At 38.9% G+C, this 15,356-nt stretch overlaps 1 protein-coding gene across 1 annotated transcript in view; it reads left to right on the top strand.

Annotated features, from left to right (window-relative positions):
- Window positions 1–15,356, top strand: part of C9 (complement C9) — a 63,070-nt gene that overhangs the window by 26,680 nt on the left and 21,034 nt on the right. The window contains exons 5-9 of the mRNA XM_072605764.1: window positions 616–754; window positions 2,059–2,448; window positions 6,543–6,783; window positions 8,823–8,954; window positions 13,967–14,142. Coding sequence (XP_072461865.1) covers window positions 616–754; window positions 2,059–2,448; window positions 6,543–6,783; window positions 8,823–8,954; window positions 13,967–14,142 — 1,078 coding nt within the window. The remainder of the gene's footprint in view (window positions 1–615; window positions 755–2,058; window positions 2,449–6,542; window positions 6,784–8,822; window positions 8,955–13,966; window positions 14,143–15,356) is intronic.

A 15,356-nucleotide genomic window follows, 5' to 3' on the forward strand; every position in this document is an offset into this window, starting at 1 on the left:
TGGGGCCAGAGAAAGGGGAAACAGTTGAACTTTTTGCCAGCAAGCTGGAATTTCAATGTTCCTGTTGGAATGCTGGAAAGTACACTATGTCTAATACAATCCGGGAAACAAAACTGAGGTCCTTGACATGCAAGGAGACAGCTGGAGGAGAAGGCTCATGTTTAAAGAAACTGCAGAGAGGAAGGAAGAAGCACCAGAGTTGATTCATAGATGCAACCTAACACACACATGTTAGATTGTGCCCCTGGGATGCACTGTTTGCAAATAATTTACAGAGCTGGCATTCCAACCTCACAGCTTAAGCTGCTTTCGGGAAGAGGTTAGATTCGAGTTAGAGTAGAGAAATTAGGAAACAGAGCCCAATTCTCACAGTGCTTTGCTTTAGTTTGTTTTTACCATTGCTAACTGAAGGCATTTTTTTTTTATTCTCAAAGAGTTTAGGGGCTTCTTTAGGTCAACTTCACTACTAGAGACTCTAGAATAAGGAAAAGAGACCCCTGAATTATTTTCTTCCTGAAAAGGTCATTGGGTGGTGATGATAAAACACTGAAATGCTCTTTAGAGGTAGAATGGTAAAGGTTACTCTTGGAAATTTGCTCTCTCTTCTGTTCACAGAATCAATGTTTTAGGGATGGATCCTTTGGAAACTCCATTTGACAATGAGTATTTCCGTGGTCAATGTGATCGAGTTCGAGATGGAAATACTGGAACCTATTATCGAAAGCCCTGGAATGTGGCAACTCTGAATTATGATGTAAGCCTCCCCACAGATCCTACCAAATCACCCTGTAACTTCTCAGAATCTAGTTCAAAAGACATCAAAAAAAACTTCAATTAGATACGTTTCATGAGAAATATTGGGTGAAGTTCTGGAGACAAAAGAAATAATTAGTTGAATATTAGAACTATTAGGCATTCAAAGGACAGGTACCAAGCACTTAAATGCCTCAAGAAAAGTCTTCAAATCAGCCATAATCCCAAACAATCACTTCCTGATGAACTGACCATCTTCAACAAATGTAAGGAATTCACTGGCAACTATCTTAGAAGGATGATAAGAAATTACTCTGACATTGGCAGAAATTAAGTAAATGTGATGAGTAACAGTTTAAATGGTCACTACTCTGGTACTCATTGCTTGGTTTAGCATAGTGAAAGCTTGTATCTACATCACTCCATCCTTTTATCTCAATTTATACCTTTTCTCTAACTCATCTTGTGAATGTACTTCAATATTCACTCATTTCCCAGAAATGACTAATACAACCCTATCATGTTCTGTCAAAATAGACTAGAAAACAGCCCAAAACAAGCTGTCATTGAGATCTTAGTGCCTTTTTTAGAGGTTTGCATAACTTCTCTAGAACTATGGACCAGATAAGGATTAGGAAGTGCTTAATGCTTTCCTAGATTCCCTCTCAGGTTTATGCCCACTACCTGGATTAAGTTCCTTAAGAAAACTCTAATAACGGTGGACAGTAGAAAGGAGAAAGTACAGGAAAGACAAGAGGGATCACTTGAATGAAAGCTTGGAAGTGCAAAATGGTCATCAAATTAGTTACAGATCCCTTACAAATATAAGTGTTAAAAAACCTCTTGGTGGCCCCTTATGACAACAGGATTTCCATCAGCATATGCTTGAACAGAACTCAATATTTTTCTTGTACCTTATGTCACTTTGGAATGGAAAAGAGTGAGGGAAAGAAGAAAAAAAAGGATGGTGAAACAGGAAGAGAGGGGAAAAAACAATCTAGATAGCTTACTGTACCATCTGTTCTGTGCTGATTCATAGGAGAAAAAAATGACTTTTGATTTGATCACACTTGATGAAAAAAAAATAGAATCTCAGATCTGCAATAGACTGAGAAAGGTAAGATAGTCCATTTTTCTGATTTCAGTCTGGACTGTCCTCTTTTTAAAGGATCTGTAGAGGGAGATAAGATCTTAATTTTACTAAGCTTTCTACAGATACCTAATAAATGTTAAATTAGCAAGGAAAACATCATCTAATTATTTTTCTTTATTTCAAAATAACCACTTGGGTTTTTTTTCTTTTAGACCAAAGCAGAAAAAAGATTCAGAACAGAGACCTATGAAGAACATATACTTCAAATAGCAGAGACATTCAGAGAAAGGAGAACAGGTATTGGCGTTGACTTGTCTCTAAAACTCACATTTACTGAAGGTTTTTCGAAGTTACACGACACCGTGAACTCATTTCATTCTAATACTCCAAAATTTGGGGAAGATGAAGCCAGAGCTCCAGAACCCAAAATGCTTGAAGATAAAGCGCCTGAAGAAAAGACCTTCGGGGATGGAGCCCCTGGAGGTGAACAACCTGGAGAATCTAATCAAAGGAAAACATCAGAAGATGCTAGTCTATCATTTCGATTTAGATACTCAAAAAATGAAAGTCTCCACCTTCTCAAGTTCTATTCCTCAAACAAGGTAGGATGAAGAAAGGACACAATATGGAATGTTTTTTAAGTCCACTGTAATAATAGCAATAATTATTACTGTGGCATTTATATGTCATATATACTTATATAATACATTATGATTATGTAGCATATGATATATGCTGTATTTATACGTAGTATACCTTTATATGCTATATGATGTTACATATAATAAACAGTATACCTAAGTTTTGCAAAGAACTTTACAAATAGTATCTTATTATCTTCATAATAACCCTGGCAGGTAAGTGCTATTATTTTTCCCATTTTATGGATGAGGAAACTGAAACAAAGGTTAAGTGACTTGTTGAAGATTTTGTTGTTATTGAGTCATTTCAGTCATGTCTGACTCTGTGACCTCATTAGGGGTTTTCTTGGCAAGGATCCTGGAATGGTTTTTCATTTTCTTCTCCAGTTCATTTTACAGATGAGGAAACTGAGGCAAATAGGGTTAAGTGACTTGCCAGGGTCACACAGCCGGTAAGCATTTAAGGCTGGATTTGAACTCAAATTCTCCTGTCTCCAGGAGAGCCACCTAGCTGCCCTAGGGAGTTGTTTACCTTTTTTTATTCTTGAGTGCAAGTCAAGTAGAATTATTTGCCTATTTGTTTGAAATAAAGTCTAGTTTTATTATTAGTTATTACTGAGACAGCCTGCCTTACTTTTCATTAAGATGAGTGAATTGACTCTAGGCTTGGCACTCTGTCTATACTATGCCACCTAACTGTTCTGGGGAAGGGTTACACAGCTACTCAGAGTCTGAGACTGAATTTGAACTCATAACTTTCTGACTCTGAGTTCAATATTCTATCCACTGGATCACCTAGAACTGTCCCAATGATTTTGGGACAGCAAACTGTAATACACATCAGGGGTGAATAACACGTAAACATTGTAGTTAGAATACTCCAAAGAGATATTATTCCCATTTTGTGAACAAGGGAGCAATATGCTTTGTCTCAGAACTGAGGTTTGTTAGGCTTAAGTTGTCTACTTTAAGGGCTCAGGTATATTGACCAGCAATGATGATCACAAACTATTCTGACACTGATAACAGAATTGTTTATGTGATACTGTATAAAATCAATAGTAACAACATATTTATAAAAATGTTTTAAGATGTACAATTACCAACGATTCACTATAATCCATTACAATGAGAAAGAATTATTCACTTGTTACTAACTATGACCATAAGGCAATGAGATTCATTCCATAGATCAATCAGTCTTATTACTTCATCATATCTCACATTTCCTATTTCACAAAAGTTTAGAATTGTTGAAGATCTTAGTCACTTAGTTCAACATATACCTTAAAAGAATCTTGTGTATATGTATATGTATATTTCTTATTTGTGTTTCTCTGGGTGTGTGCTGAGTTTTTAAAATAAAGGTGGATCTAACCATTTTAAAATAAATGTGCTTTCTCCAAATGCTTCTCTTGACCTGAAACCTTTCCTAATTACCATATAGTATCTTAATGCCAGTAGTAATGCAATTGTAGTTCTTAGGTCCCAAAGAATGAGTACCTCAGATGCGAGCAGAAAATTCCTACTGACAAATCTGCATCATAAACTAGTCAAATTTGACATCTCCTAATTTAATTCTTAAGAAAAATACACACAGAGACACTTGGGAGTCAGTTCGTTACTCATGTTTTGCAATCTGATCTAGGGATTACAATATTATCTTTGAGACTCAATTTGGAATTGGAATTGAGATCAGCAGAATGTAGCTTTAAATTTACATGACTCACTCTGTGCACAGTGTGAATTCTTCTTCCCTGAGACATTTTTGGAACTGGTGCCACTCATTCCCTTCAGGTAGTTCTGTCCTCCTGTAGGCTCAGAAGTCATGTGTGGCTGCCTGTAACTCTATGTCCAGAGTCCAACAGTCAAAGATCTCTGTAGATAACATGTGCTAACTCCAGTTGCAGTGGAAAAACCTTTGAGAGGCCATGAACAAGTCCAGCTAGCACTTAGACAGACAGGAACAAGGCATTTGGATTGTACAGGCTTCTGTTACTGTCACAAAATTTCTGCCTTAACAATTGTCAAGGTCTCCGGGAATTCTTCACCACGGAGTTGTTAGCTTGTGTTTTTTCACACATGTGCTGGCATGATCCTACTTCTCCCTTCTCTCCTCCCTTCCTTCCTCTCTTTTCCTTCCTTCCTCTCCTCTTCTTCTTTTCATTCTCTCTCCTCCTTTTCTCTTCTTTCCCTCCTTTTTTCTGCTCTTTCCCTCTTTTCACTCTTTCCTCTCCCTCTTTTCTCTTCTTCTTCTCAGATCCTTTCTCACTGCCTATCGCTTCTCTCCTGAGTTCCTTTTCTTCCTTATTTCTTTTCCCTCCTCTCCCTTTTTTATTCTCTCTTTTCTCTCTGCTCCTCCCTTCTCTCTTGCCTTTCTTTCCCTTTTCATTTCTCCCTAAAATTAAAACTCAAGGTCCCTAACTAACTACCTGAACTTGGGTAAGTTGCTTCATTGTTTTTAGAAATCAATCAATCAATGCCAAGCACTATAGCAAGTATTAAGGATGGAAAGATAAGAGAAATCATCCCTAGCTTCAAAGACTTTATAGTCAGTCACATTGTACCCAAATGCATATATACAAGATATATGCCACATACCTACAAGGTAATTTCAGGTGTGGGGGAAGCACTAGTAGCTGGGAGTATCAGGAAAGCCTTCAGGTAGGAGATGGTGCTTAAAGGAAGCTTTGAATGAAGCCAGAGTCTGAGTTATAGAGGTGAGAGGAGAGGGTCCTCAAGGCATGGAGATGTCCAGTGCAAAAGGCATAGAAATGAAAGTTGGAACATTCTGAGCAAATAAAAGCAATCAGAAGTACATGAAAAAGAACAATATGTAGTTTGTGATCATAGTCACTGGTTAATAATCCTCACTGACAAGCAGTAATAATGAATAATAAAATGAGACTTCATTTCAAACAAATGAGCAGATAATTCTAGTTGACTTGACTCAACAACAAAAAAAAGTAAACCACACTCTAGGGCAGCTGGTGGCTCAATGGATAGAGCTCTAGCTCTGGAGACAGGAAGATCTGAGTTCAAATCCAGCCTCAAACCCTTACTAGCTGTGTGACCCTGGGCAAGTCACTTAATCCCATTTGCCTCAGTTTCCTCATCTGTAAAATGATCTGGAGAAGGAACAATGTGTAAAGCCTGGAAAGAACCTGATGGTTTTCCATCTCCTACTCCTTCCTTTCCCTCCTCCTCAAAATTAAAAGTTTATTTAGTCTAGTGGAAGAAACACTGAAATGATGCTGAAGACCTGACTCCTAGAGCTATCTTCACTGCTAGCTAGCTAGCTGGCAGCTTTGAACAAGTCACTCAAGTTAGTAGCATGATGGAATGGAAAGAGAACCAAGCTTGGAATGGAAGACCTAGGTTCCAGTGACAGTTTCACCCAAGTCACTAAATCTTTTTCCAAACATCAATCTGAACCCAAGGATTCCTGCTCCAATCCACAGCAGTGTCTCATTAGAACATTCTCTCTGCAATATTGACTCAGTGCTCACCAATGATGCCTAGTTCAGCCTGGTTTTTATTGAGAGTCTTTCTCCTTTTACGGTGCTATCAGCTCCAGAGCTTTGCCAAACCTCGTTTTGCTCATCTGGAAGATGGTTTTAACGCTGTGGCTCTTCCTTTGTTCTCAAAGAGGACCATGACATCAGGAAAATGATGTCATGACTAGCAAGTGAATTGGATTTAAGTGAGGGAGGGCTGTGCAAAGTCACCAGTGTCACTTTCTCCTCCAGGATGACTGATGACTTTAATAATTATCAAATGGTTTGCTACTATGAAGAAAGCACTTTGTCAATTGAAATGTTGACTACTTAACAACCTCCCAACTACTAAACTTGCAACCTACTTAAATGTAGGTGATGTTTAGTCTCTCTGGGTCTTGTTTTCTCAACTGCATCAAATTGTCAATAAGGTTCCTTTTAGCTCTAAAATTCTATGAATGGAATATTAGTGTAAATGTGCTTAGATTTTAATTACGTATCTTGAAAATGATGGTAATTAACTTCATGTTTCTTCTCTTTGCCCATTTTATAACGCAGACAAAAATCTTTTTACGTGTGAAAGGGGAAGTTCAGCTTGGAAGATTCCTTATGCGAAGTAGAGATCTTACGTTGAAAAGTACTTTCTTGAATGACTTAAAAGCTCTGCCTACCAACTATGAAAAGGGAGAATATTTTGGTTTTTTGGAAACATATGGCACTCATTACAGTAGCTCTGGGAATATAGGAGGAAAATATGAATTGATATATGTGTTGGACAAAGAAGAAATGCTCAAGAGAGGTAGGCCTAATGTTGGTACTCTGCTGGATCTTTAGACCAGGTGGCATAGCCACTTTCACTGACCACCCCCTCCCAACCTTCCCATCTCCCCACTCCCTTCCCTACACCCCCCAAAAATGCACAGGGCAAAGTTTCCAGCAGACAAGTTCTACTACCTTGATTTTCTGAAAGAGTAAAAACATATCTGCCCACTCTGCTCTGCAACTTTGTCCATCAAATGGCAAATAGACTATCTCCTGGAAACTCTTTAATTTGGTCATGGACCTTCCAGCAGAGCCTTGAGAAAATCCTGCAAAGTATATACAACATAGACTTGTTTAACTCCTAGCAGATAACACTTGCCAGAGAAGTACAATTAAAAAGATAAAAGAAATTTTATAGAATACATAGGTTGCTTAAGTCTATTTTATTAAGCAACAGACCGTTTTGATTGCATCCTCCTGGTTTCCCTGGTTTTCTTTAAGTCCCAGCTAAAACGCCATCTTCTACAGGAAACTTTTCCCAATCACTCTTAATTTTAATTCATTCCCTCTAATAGTTATTTCCAATTTATCTTACAAATAGTTTGTTTGTGTCATTTGCTTTCTTGTTGTCTCCCACCTTGGATTGTGAGGTCCTTGAGGGCTAGGACTATCGTTTGCTTTTCCTTGTATCTCCAAGCTTAAAACATAGCAGGTACTCAACACATGCTTACTGACAGAATGACATGCAGGACATTGAATTTTGTCCAGTTCTGCTCTAGTCAACAAACATTTTTAAGTGCCTTCTATGGGTAAGGTGGAGTGCCAAGCAAGATACAAACTCAAAACCAAACCAGCCTCTGCCTAGGCACGTGGATGAGCACATAATGCAGACTTCAGGAAGGAGAGTGACTTATAAAAGGCAGGAAAGATAGTCTGTGAAGAGCTTTAAAATGTAGAGATAAATTTACATTACACGGAGGAAGAGAGTAGCACTACAGTTTATTTAGTTTGGGGTGGGGGTGAAGGGGCATGGTCAGAAATGCACTTTAGGGAAACATTTTAGCAGCCTTGTGATGGATTACAGTGGGGATAGATCATTCAAGGAAAAGAGTTAGGAAACTATGGCAGTAATCCAGATGTGTGGTGATAAGGGCCTGAAAAGGAATGGTGGGAGAGAAGACACATGCAAAGAGTGTTATGGTGGCAAAATCAAGAAGATGCGACCATCGACTAGCTAAAAAGTCTGTGGGAGAATGAGGAGTCCAAGACAGCACCACAAGGCTGAACCTGGGTGCCTAGAAGAATGCTGGTATCCCCAACAGAAATATGAAAGTTTGGAAGAGGGGTGGGCTTGGGAAGAAAGATAATGAGTTCTTTCTTGGATACATTGAGTTTGAGATATCTAGGGGACATCTAACTTAAAATATCCATAGGTTGTTGGAAATGCCATTTCCGCTCTCCATGCCTCAGTTTCCTCATGTATAAAATAAGGTCTAAATGACCTAGAAGAAATGGGATCATAGGATTTCCTATGAAGTTACAATTCATACGATTTTTTCCTATGAAATTTAGACCTTAGAGATTTGAAGTCAACTCACTCATTCTGAAGATAAGGAAACAGTCTCAGAGAGGTTAAATGACTTGCCCAGGATCACACAGCCAGTAAGTGTCCGATTCAGAATTTACTGACAATCTTCCAGGCTCTGGGTCCAGTGCTATGAGCACACTATGTTGCCTCTCTCCTGAATTGCACTCTATAGACAAGAAGTGTATTTTTTGTCCATGCTCCTGTGCCCATGGTCCAGGGTGGCCTCCCTCCATCATTCTTTCCTCATTACCAATCCAATGCTTATTCTGTCCAAAGTTGGCAAGCAGTTGAATTCTATTAGATACCACTGAGTGAAGCTAATAAGAGAACATGCAGAAAAATCACCATGATACTTTTGCAGGCAGCAATGATTCCCTCAAAACAAAATAAACCTTTTTTTTCCTTCCCAAGTAACAAAGCCAGGGTTTATTTTAATTTAATTTAATGTAGAAATGCTCCAGGGATCTTCAAATGAATTTCTTTTGTAGGACTTGAAGTACATGATGTGCGGAGATGCCTTGGGTATGATTTGGGTTTGAAACTTTCTTACCAAAATATAGCTGATTTCCAAGCCAACGTAGAACATTCTGACTGTTCAGCGATAAATTCAAGGACGTTAGGTAAGTATGGCTCTATTTAGGCCTGTTTGTCACGTCTACCGGCCTCCTTTCACTGACAATAAGAATCTCCTACTACCTTTTCCTCCCTCACAGCATTTCCAGGCATTTGAAACTGGATCAGGTTTTTTCTGTTTTGTTACAACAGAACAGAACCACTTCAAAGTTAAAGACTTTGTATAGGATCTGACAGGATAGGTAACAGAGCAGAAGCAAGGAAGCAAACATTTATTAAATACCTACTATGTGTCAGGCACTGTGTTAAGTGCTTTAAAATATCATCTCATTTGATCCTCACAAAAACTCCGGGAAGTGGGTGTGTTATTGTCTCCATTTTACTGATGAGGAAACTGAGATAAAGGTTAAGTGACTTGCACAGGATCATACAGCTAGTAAGGGCCTGAGGCAAGATTTGAACTCAGATCTTCTGACTCCATGCCTAGGGTTCTATTTACCCCAGAGGCCTAGAGCTTTCACATAAGCTTCCTGATAGCTGGAACTGCTCTTGGTTCTTATCAGAATTTTTATCAAGGTACCTGGTAACCAACAAGCACTTAATACATACAACAGAATAACATAGGTTCTGATAGGTGAGCTTTAACCTTATCTTGCCCACAGCCAGGCCTCCACACAACTTGCCAACACCAGCCATAAATGCTGCCATCTTTCACGTGAAGGATCAGCCTATTAAGGAGGACTCTAGCAAGAATGTTGCCAGCAATGACTAAGAGAGACCCCTCTGTCATTGTGGCAGGACAATCTATTCCCTTTATCTTTATAGAGATGGACAATGGAGGCATCCTTGAACTCCTGGGAGATAATCTCCTCTTGCCATATAACCTGGAAAATTTCAGTCAGCTTTTGTATGAGCAATGGTCCCCCTACCTTGTAAATCTCAGTTGAAATAGAATCAGTACCAGGTGCTTTGCCACTTGAAAGAAGCCTAATGGACCTCAAAACGTCTTCTTCTGTTGGAAGTTCAGCTAAGGAGGGATTGACTTCAACCTGAGGTAAATGGTCAATGGCCTCATCATTGATTGATGATGGTCTGTTGAGAACACTATGGAAGTGTTCAGCCCATCTCTCTAGGATCATGTTCTTATCACTAATCAATGTGGCTCCATCAGCACTGAGTAGTTGTGATGCACCATAGGTTTTGATCATAAATAGCTTTCAGAATCAAAAAAGTGCTTTGGATTGTTACATCAGCATTAAACTGAATTTCATCTGCCTTCTTACTGAGTCAGGAATCCTGTATATCTCTAAGCTTTGCTTGTCCTTTACTTTTGATGGAATTAAATGCTGCCTTCTTAGAGATGGATGAACTATCCTGCTGGGTGTCTATGGAGAGAGAGCAATTTAAGTATTGTCGATTCTTCACGAGTTAACCTAACCTAATCTTGCCTATCTGGCTATGTGTCTGCCTCTCACCTTTCCTGATGGATGAATCTGTCAGTCTCTGTAATATTTCCCATGTCACCTTTGGTAGCTGAGTTATTTGATTCATTCTCTGGTCACCTTGGCTTGCTCTCTTCTGGGTTGACATTTCTGTGGCCTCTTGAGTGATTGGCCCACCTCCTGGTGATGTTTAGTGAGTCTTCTTAAGTATTTACTTTAAGGTCCTATCCTATTTGTTACTGTATTCTTTGAGATTTAAAACTAAACAGATTTTGAAAAATGAATCCTAATGAAAAAGATAAAGCTAGAAAATTATTTATTGATACTACTAAGAAAATTATCTTGGTCCTTTACCAAGTACTACTCCACTTCAACCCCATCCTTCTTTCCTCTAGCACTCCTCTATCATTTGTAATATCATTTTTAAAACTTCTGGGGGGAAAAATTTGCTTTATTTCTTATAGGAATTCTAGTTGACCTTGAAGTCAAGCTGTGTTTGTAAAGCTTTGTTTGTGGATATTCTGTATTTCTTCTCCTTTTTCTATGTTTGTGTCTTGTGCTTTCCTGGCACCATAATAATTCTTTATCATGGGAGTTTCTTGTTTGTTTATTTGTTTGTTTACTCATTCTTCTAGTCATTCTTCTCATTTTGGAACTTTGTTTTAGAAACAGTCTCTGCTCACTTTTGTCATCTAGTTGGAAGGAATTATAGTTCAGTGTTACTGAGTTGTAGGTCAATATCTGGTCACTAGGGTCCTGCCCTAGTCACTCATCCCTGGTCTGAGTCCTAGATAGATACTCAGGGATTAAAAAAACATAGTTGCTGGTCTTTCCTGCTCTGCATCTGCCTGCCGGTTAAATTCAAAATCCTCCTTTGGAGTGTCAGAGTTGTAGACTTACCCTTGGTCTGAACCCAGGATTTGTATCTAGGACCCTATCCCTATTTCAGAGCAACAGAGGTGCTGGCTCATCCCTGTTTCAGAGTTTCCCTCTTGATTATTTGCTTATGAGCTGAATTCCTGATCTTAACCTTGAAAAAAGACCTCCTGTGGTTTCCCCTCAGACTTCCCCCTCTCTGCTCAATAGGGATCTTCTTAAATCTTGGCTGAATGATTTTAGGAAAGAATTGGGCTATACTACTTCCTTCTACTCCACAATCTTTGCTGATCTCTATCAAGAACTTCTAGTTTATATCAATAATCCTCCCCCATCTAGTCTCACAATCCTGTCCAATTAGGGCACATGAAGGATATCCTGTGAAAGCTATCCAAAGGGATAGTGTAGCTAAGGACAATATGACTGACTAGCTCTTAGAGGTAGATATTTTCATTTCCCAATTTATTGTCATGAACCATCTATGTGCTATTGTCATCAGCTAGTCACTTATCCTGAGCTGCTACATGACCCACATCTTCTCCAACTTTGCTGAGCCAAGGGAGACTAGATCCTCTTCAATTAAAACAAAAGAACTAGAAGATAACCCCAAGATCCTCAAGTTGGAACACAATCATCATGCAGATAGTAACAGGCAAACACACAATATGGGAAATATCTCTTGAATACCTACTTTTAGATCTTTTGCTGTACTGGATAGTAAGTAGATGGTGGTTATTGGCATCATCAAGGCTGTGGCAAAGAAAGCAAGGTTCCCTAGGCAGTCATGAAAGCCAGAAAAAAAATCTGAGAGTAGTGACTACAAATGCCCAAAGTTGCTTTATCCCCCAGGGTATTGGCCTGAGCCCAGCTTCAAGTCTATCAAGCACTGACTTTCTGAATTTAGCAGCATGGGATCTCCAGGAAGAACTTACAAGAGAAAGACCTAGCAGAAAGTACCATCAACCTTTACACACACACACACACACACACACACACACACACACACACACACACACACACACACACACACACACACATTCCTGCCTCCTTTGCCAGAAACTAGACTTGGACCTACCAGTTGAATTTTTAGTTTATTTATTTTACTATTATATTTTTGAGACAAATTTCATTGATTCCAGTCTGTGTTTCCAGGATATCCTCCAGTACCTATGTTAATGCCCACTATCTGCCAAGTTAGAATTATGACTTACAGCCATATACATTGATAAGAAGTACATATAGATTCAAATAAGATGGAGACCATACCATAGTGGGTGATTTCCCACCTTCCCAGCCACCATTATTAGAAGACCAGAAACAGGTACCAGTTCAATAAGAACATTCGCTTCCTTCTCAGGTTTTCTGTGCAGACAACACACCTCTCATTAGCCATCAAAGGTATTCCACTGGATATCAGAGGCAGAAGACATGACCTTAAGGACCATAACCTTCAGCCCCATCCTGATTTACATACATCTACATAAAGAGTGTGCTCAAGGGACAATTTCACTGTGGTGTGTTGCAGGGGGAGGAAGCATCCTCTCTTAGGCCACAACAACCATCCACCCCATCATTTCCTGGTCCAGGATATGTTTCTTCCATATGTGAGAGAAGAAGCAATTCTCAGAAAAGACCACTGGGCCACCTCTGAGTCATGGAGGTACCATCTTGAGATTGTGTACCACTTTTTCATCAGCTACCTGGATCATAGAAACTTAATGCACTTCTAGGGAGTGAAGAGACATTAGAAAAAAAGCAGCTTGGGACAGAAGGCAAACTTTAAAGAATTCACCTTTTACCTAAAATGTATCCTTTTACCTGAACCCATAAGGAAGATAGTAAACTATTTATACAAATGAAAAAAAAATGCTTCTAAAAATAAAAGTGTTTCTATCATGCAACCATCAAAACAGACAGCTTTGTTCTGCATAGTTAATGAAGTCTTGGGGGTCATTTTAGCATTTTGGTTTTATGGTTAAGTCTAGTTCAAGGAAATTTTTCCCAAGGAAATACTTCATTAAATGAGGTATTTATTTGTGTGGCAGTAGTGTTTAGGTGCATTAAAATATTTGTTATGTTAGCATGATAGAGTCTGTAAATAGGGAGAAAACCACTTGTCATATATACATGTTATGGAGTTGTTTCAGTCATGTCCGAGTCTTGGTGACCCCTTTTAAAGGCTTTTTGGCATAGACACTGGAGTGGTTTGCCCTTTTCTTCTCTAGCTCATTTTACAGATGAGGAAACTGAAACAAACAGGGTTAAGTGACTTGCCCAGGGTCACACAGCTTAGTAAGTGTCTGAGGTCAGATTTGAACTCATAAAGATGAGGGTCTCTGATTCCAAGCCCAATGTTCTATCCACTATGCCACCCAGTTGCCTGATATATACCTAGACATATATACACATTATTATTATTATATCTATCTATATACATGCACACATATACATATATTATTAATTTCATGTTTTGTGTTTGTGTATGATATGCAGTTTATATTCTCATTATGCTTAGTTTATCCATACCACTTACCATAGAATTGATACCTTTGACATCTTCAAAGTTCATCTCAATCAAATTGTCAGAATTTCATTTAGTAAAAAGAAGTTTAGAAAAATGATCTCCTGTTGTGGCGTGTAATTTAGACCAAGATCCTAGCAGGAATTCCATAAATCCTCATTTAATGATTGGTTCAACTGATGAAAAAAATATGCCACTTCTTCCTTCTCTCTCTCTGCAGATGATGAGAGCCGCAAACACGTTATAGAAGATGTTGTTTCGCTCATAGATGGAGGAACTAGAGAATATGCCACTCAACTCAAGGAAAAGCTACTTCGTGGATCTTCACTAAATGTAACCGATTTTCTTAACTGGAGCTCTTCCTTAGAGAAAGCACCTGTACTCATCAATCAAAGGGTAAGGATGCCATTGTTTCTGATGAGGTATTCTTATGAATATTGTCATAAAGTAGAATAGAATATTTTCAGGTGCTCAAGTCTCAGAATCACAGAATCTAAAGTTGGAACAGATTTTGAAAGGTTATTTCATTCAGTTTTTACAGAATGCCTTCCCAGATAATTTGTGATAATTTACAGCTGTCTGACCCTCAAAGGTTTACAAAGCATTGTCTTCCCAAGTCTATGGGGAAGCAAGTGTTAATATGACTATGTCTGCTTCACAAATTATGAAATTCAGTCTCAGAAAAATTAAATGACTTCCTCATGGTTGTGTAACTAGTACACATTGGAGCCACAACACCAAATCTTGTGTTCTTTTTCACTGCACCATGTTGAATCCCTATTAGTTTTAATGGCTGCTACAGAGTGGCTACTACTTCTTCCCTCTGGGTTCTAGAGGTAACCTTAATTGTTGGGGTTGATTTCTAACACTATCACTTGCACCTAGACTGGTATGCTCCTTGTTGATCATGCAATTGATATCTATTAGTGAACTAAAGTTAATTACCCTTAAGGAGTATTTATCATGGTAATATAGGAAGAAGAGTTGGTATAAAACTTCACCCCAAAAGACTGTGACACAATCTCCCATAAGTACTAGAGAATCAAGGGAAAAAATTGGCTCAGTCTTAGAGGCCACATGTGCAAAAACGGAACTCACACTTTCTAGCTCAATGGAAGTCCTTTTCTTACTTCCTTGAGTCCACATAGATTCCTCCAACGTCCAGCACGTTGCTGAGCTTTAAGGTTCGGGCTTGCTGGAGAGTCCTGAAGCTGCCTTTCCTCAGGGTGTCTAGTCTGACCTTGGCTCCTGATGTGTACATTACTCTGAGTCATTGTCATTCTGGGGACATTCTTACCATCACTGATGAAAAGTCCAGACCTTCTGACCTTTTGAAACTCTGAAGGTCTTCCTCTAGTCAAAGGTGGAAGGGAGGCAGACAGACTTCTGCTTCACATCTAGCTATTGTCTTTGATTGATTTTTTTTCAATAGAGATGGAATTCTTCTCATCAATTCTGCACTTGACTAATGATTCTGAGAACTTAAAGAGGAGTTCTCGTCTGACAAAGTTAATAGGGCTAGAGCATCTTAACACCATAACACATTATTCCCCTTCAAGTACTCTGCAGTCCAGCCAGACTGGCCATCTTACTGTTCCTCTGGCACATTT

Source organism: Notamacropus eugenii, chromosome 4 (assembly GCF_028372415.1).
Source record: "Notamacropus eugenii isolate mMacEug1 chromosome 4, mMacEug1.pri_v2, whole genome shotgun sequence".
Classification (NCBI taxonomy): domain Eukaryota; kingdom Metazoa; phylum Chordata; class Mammalia; order Diprotodontia; family Macropodidae; genus Notamacropus; species Notamacropus eugenii.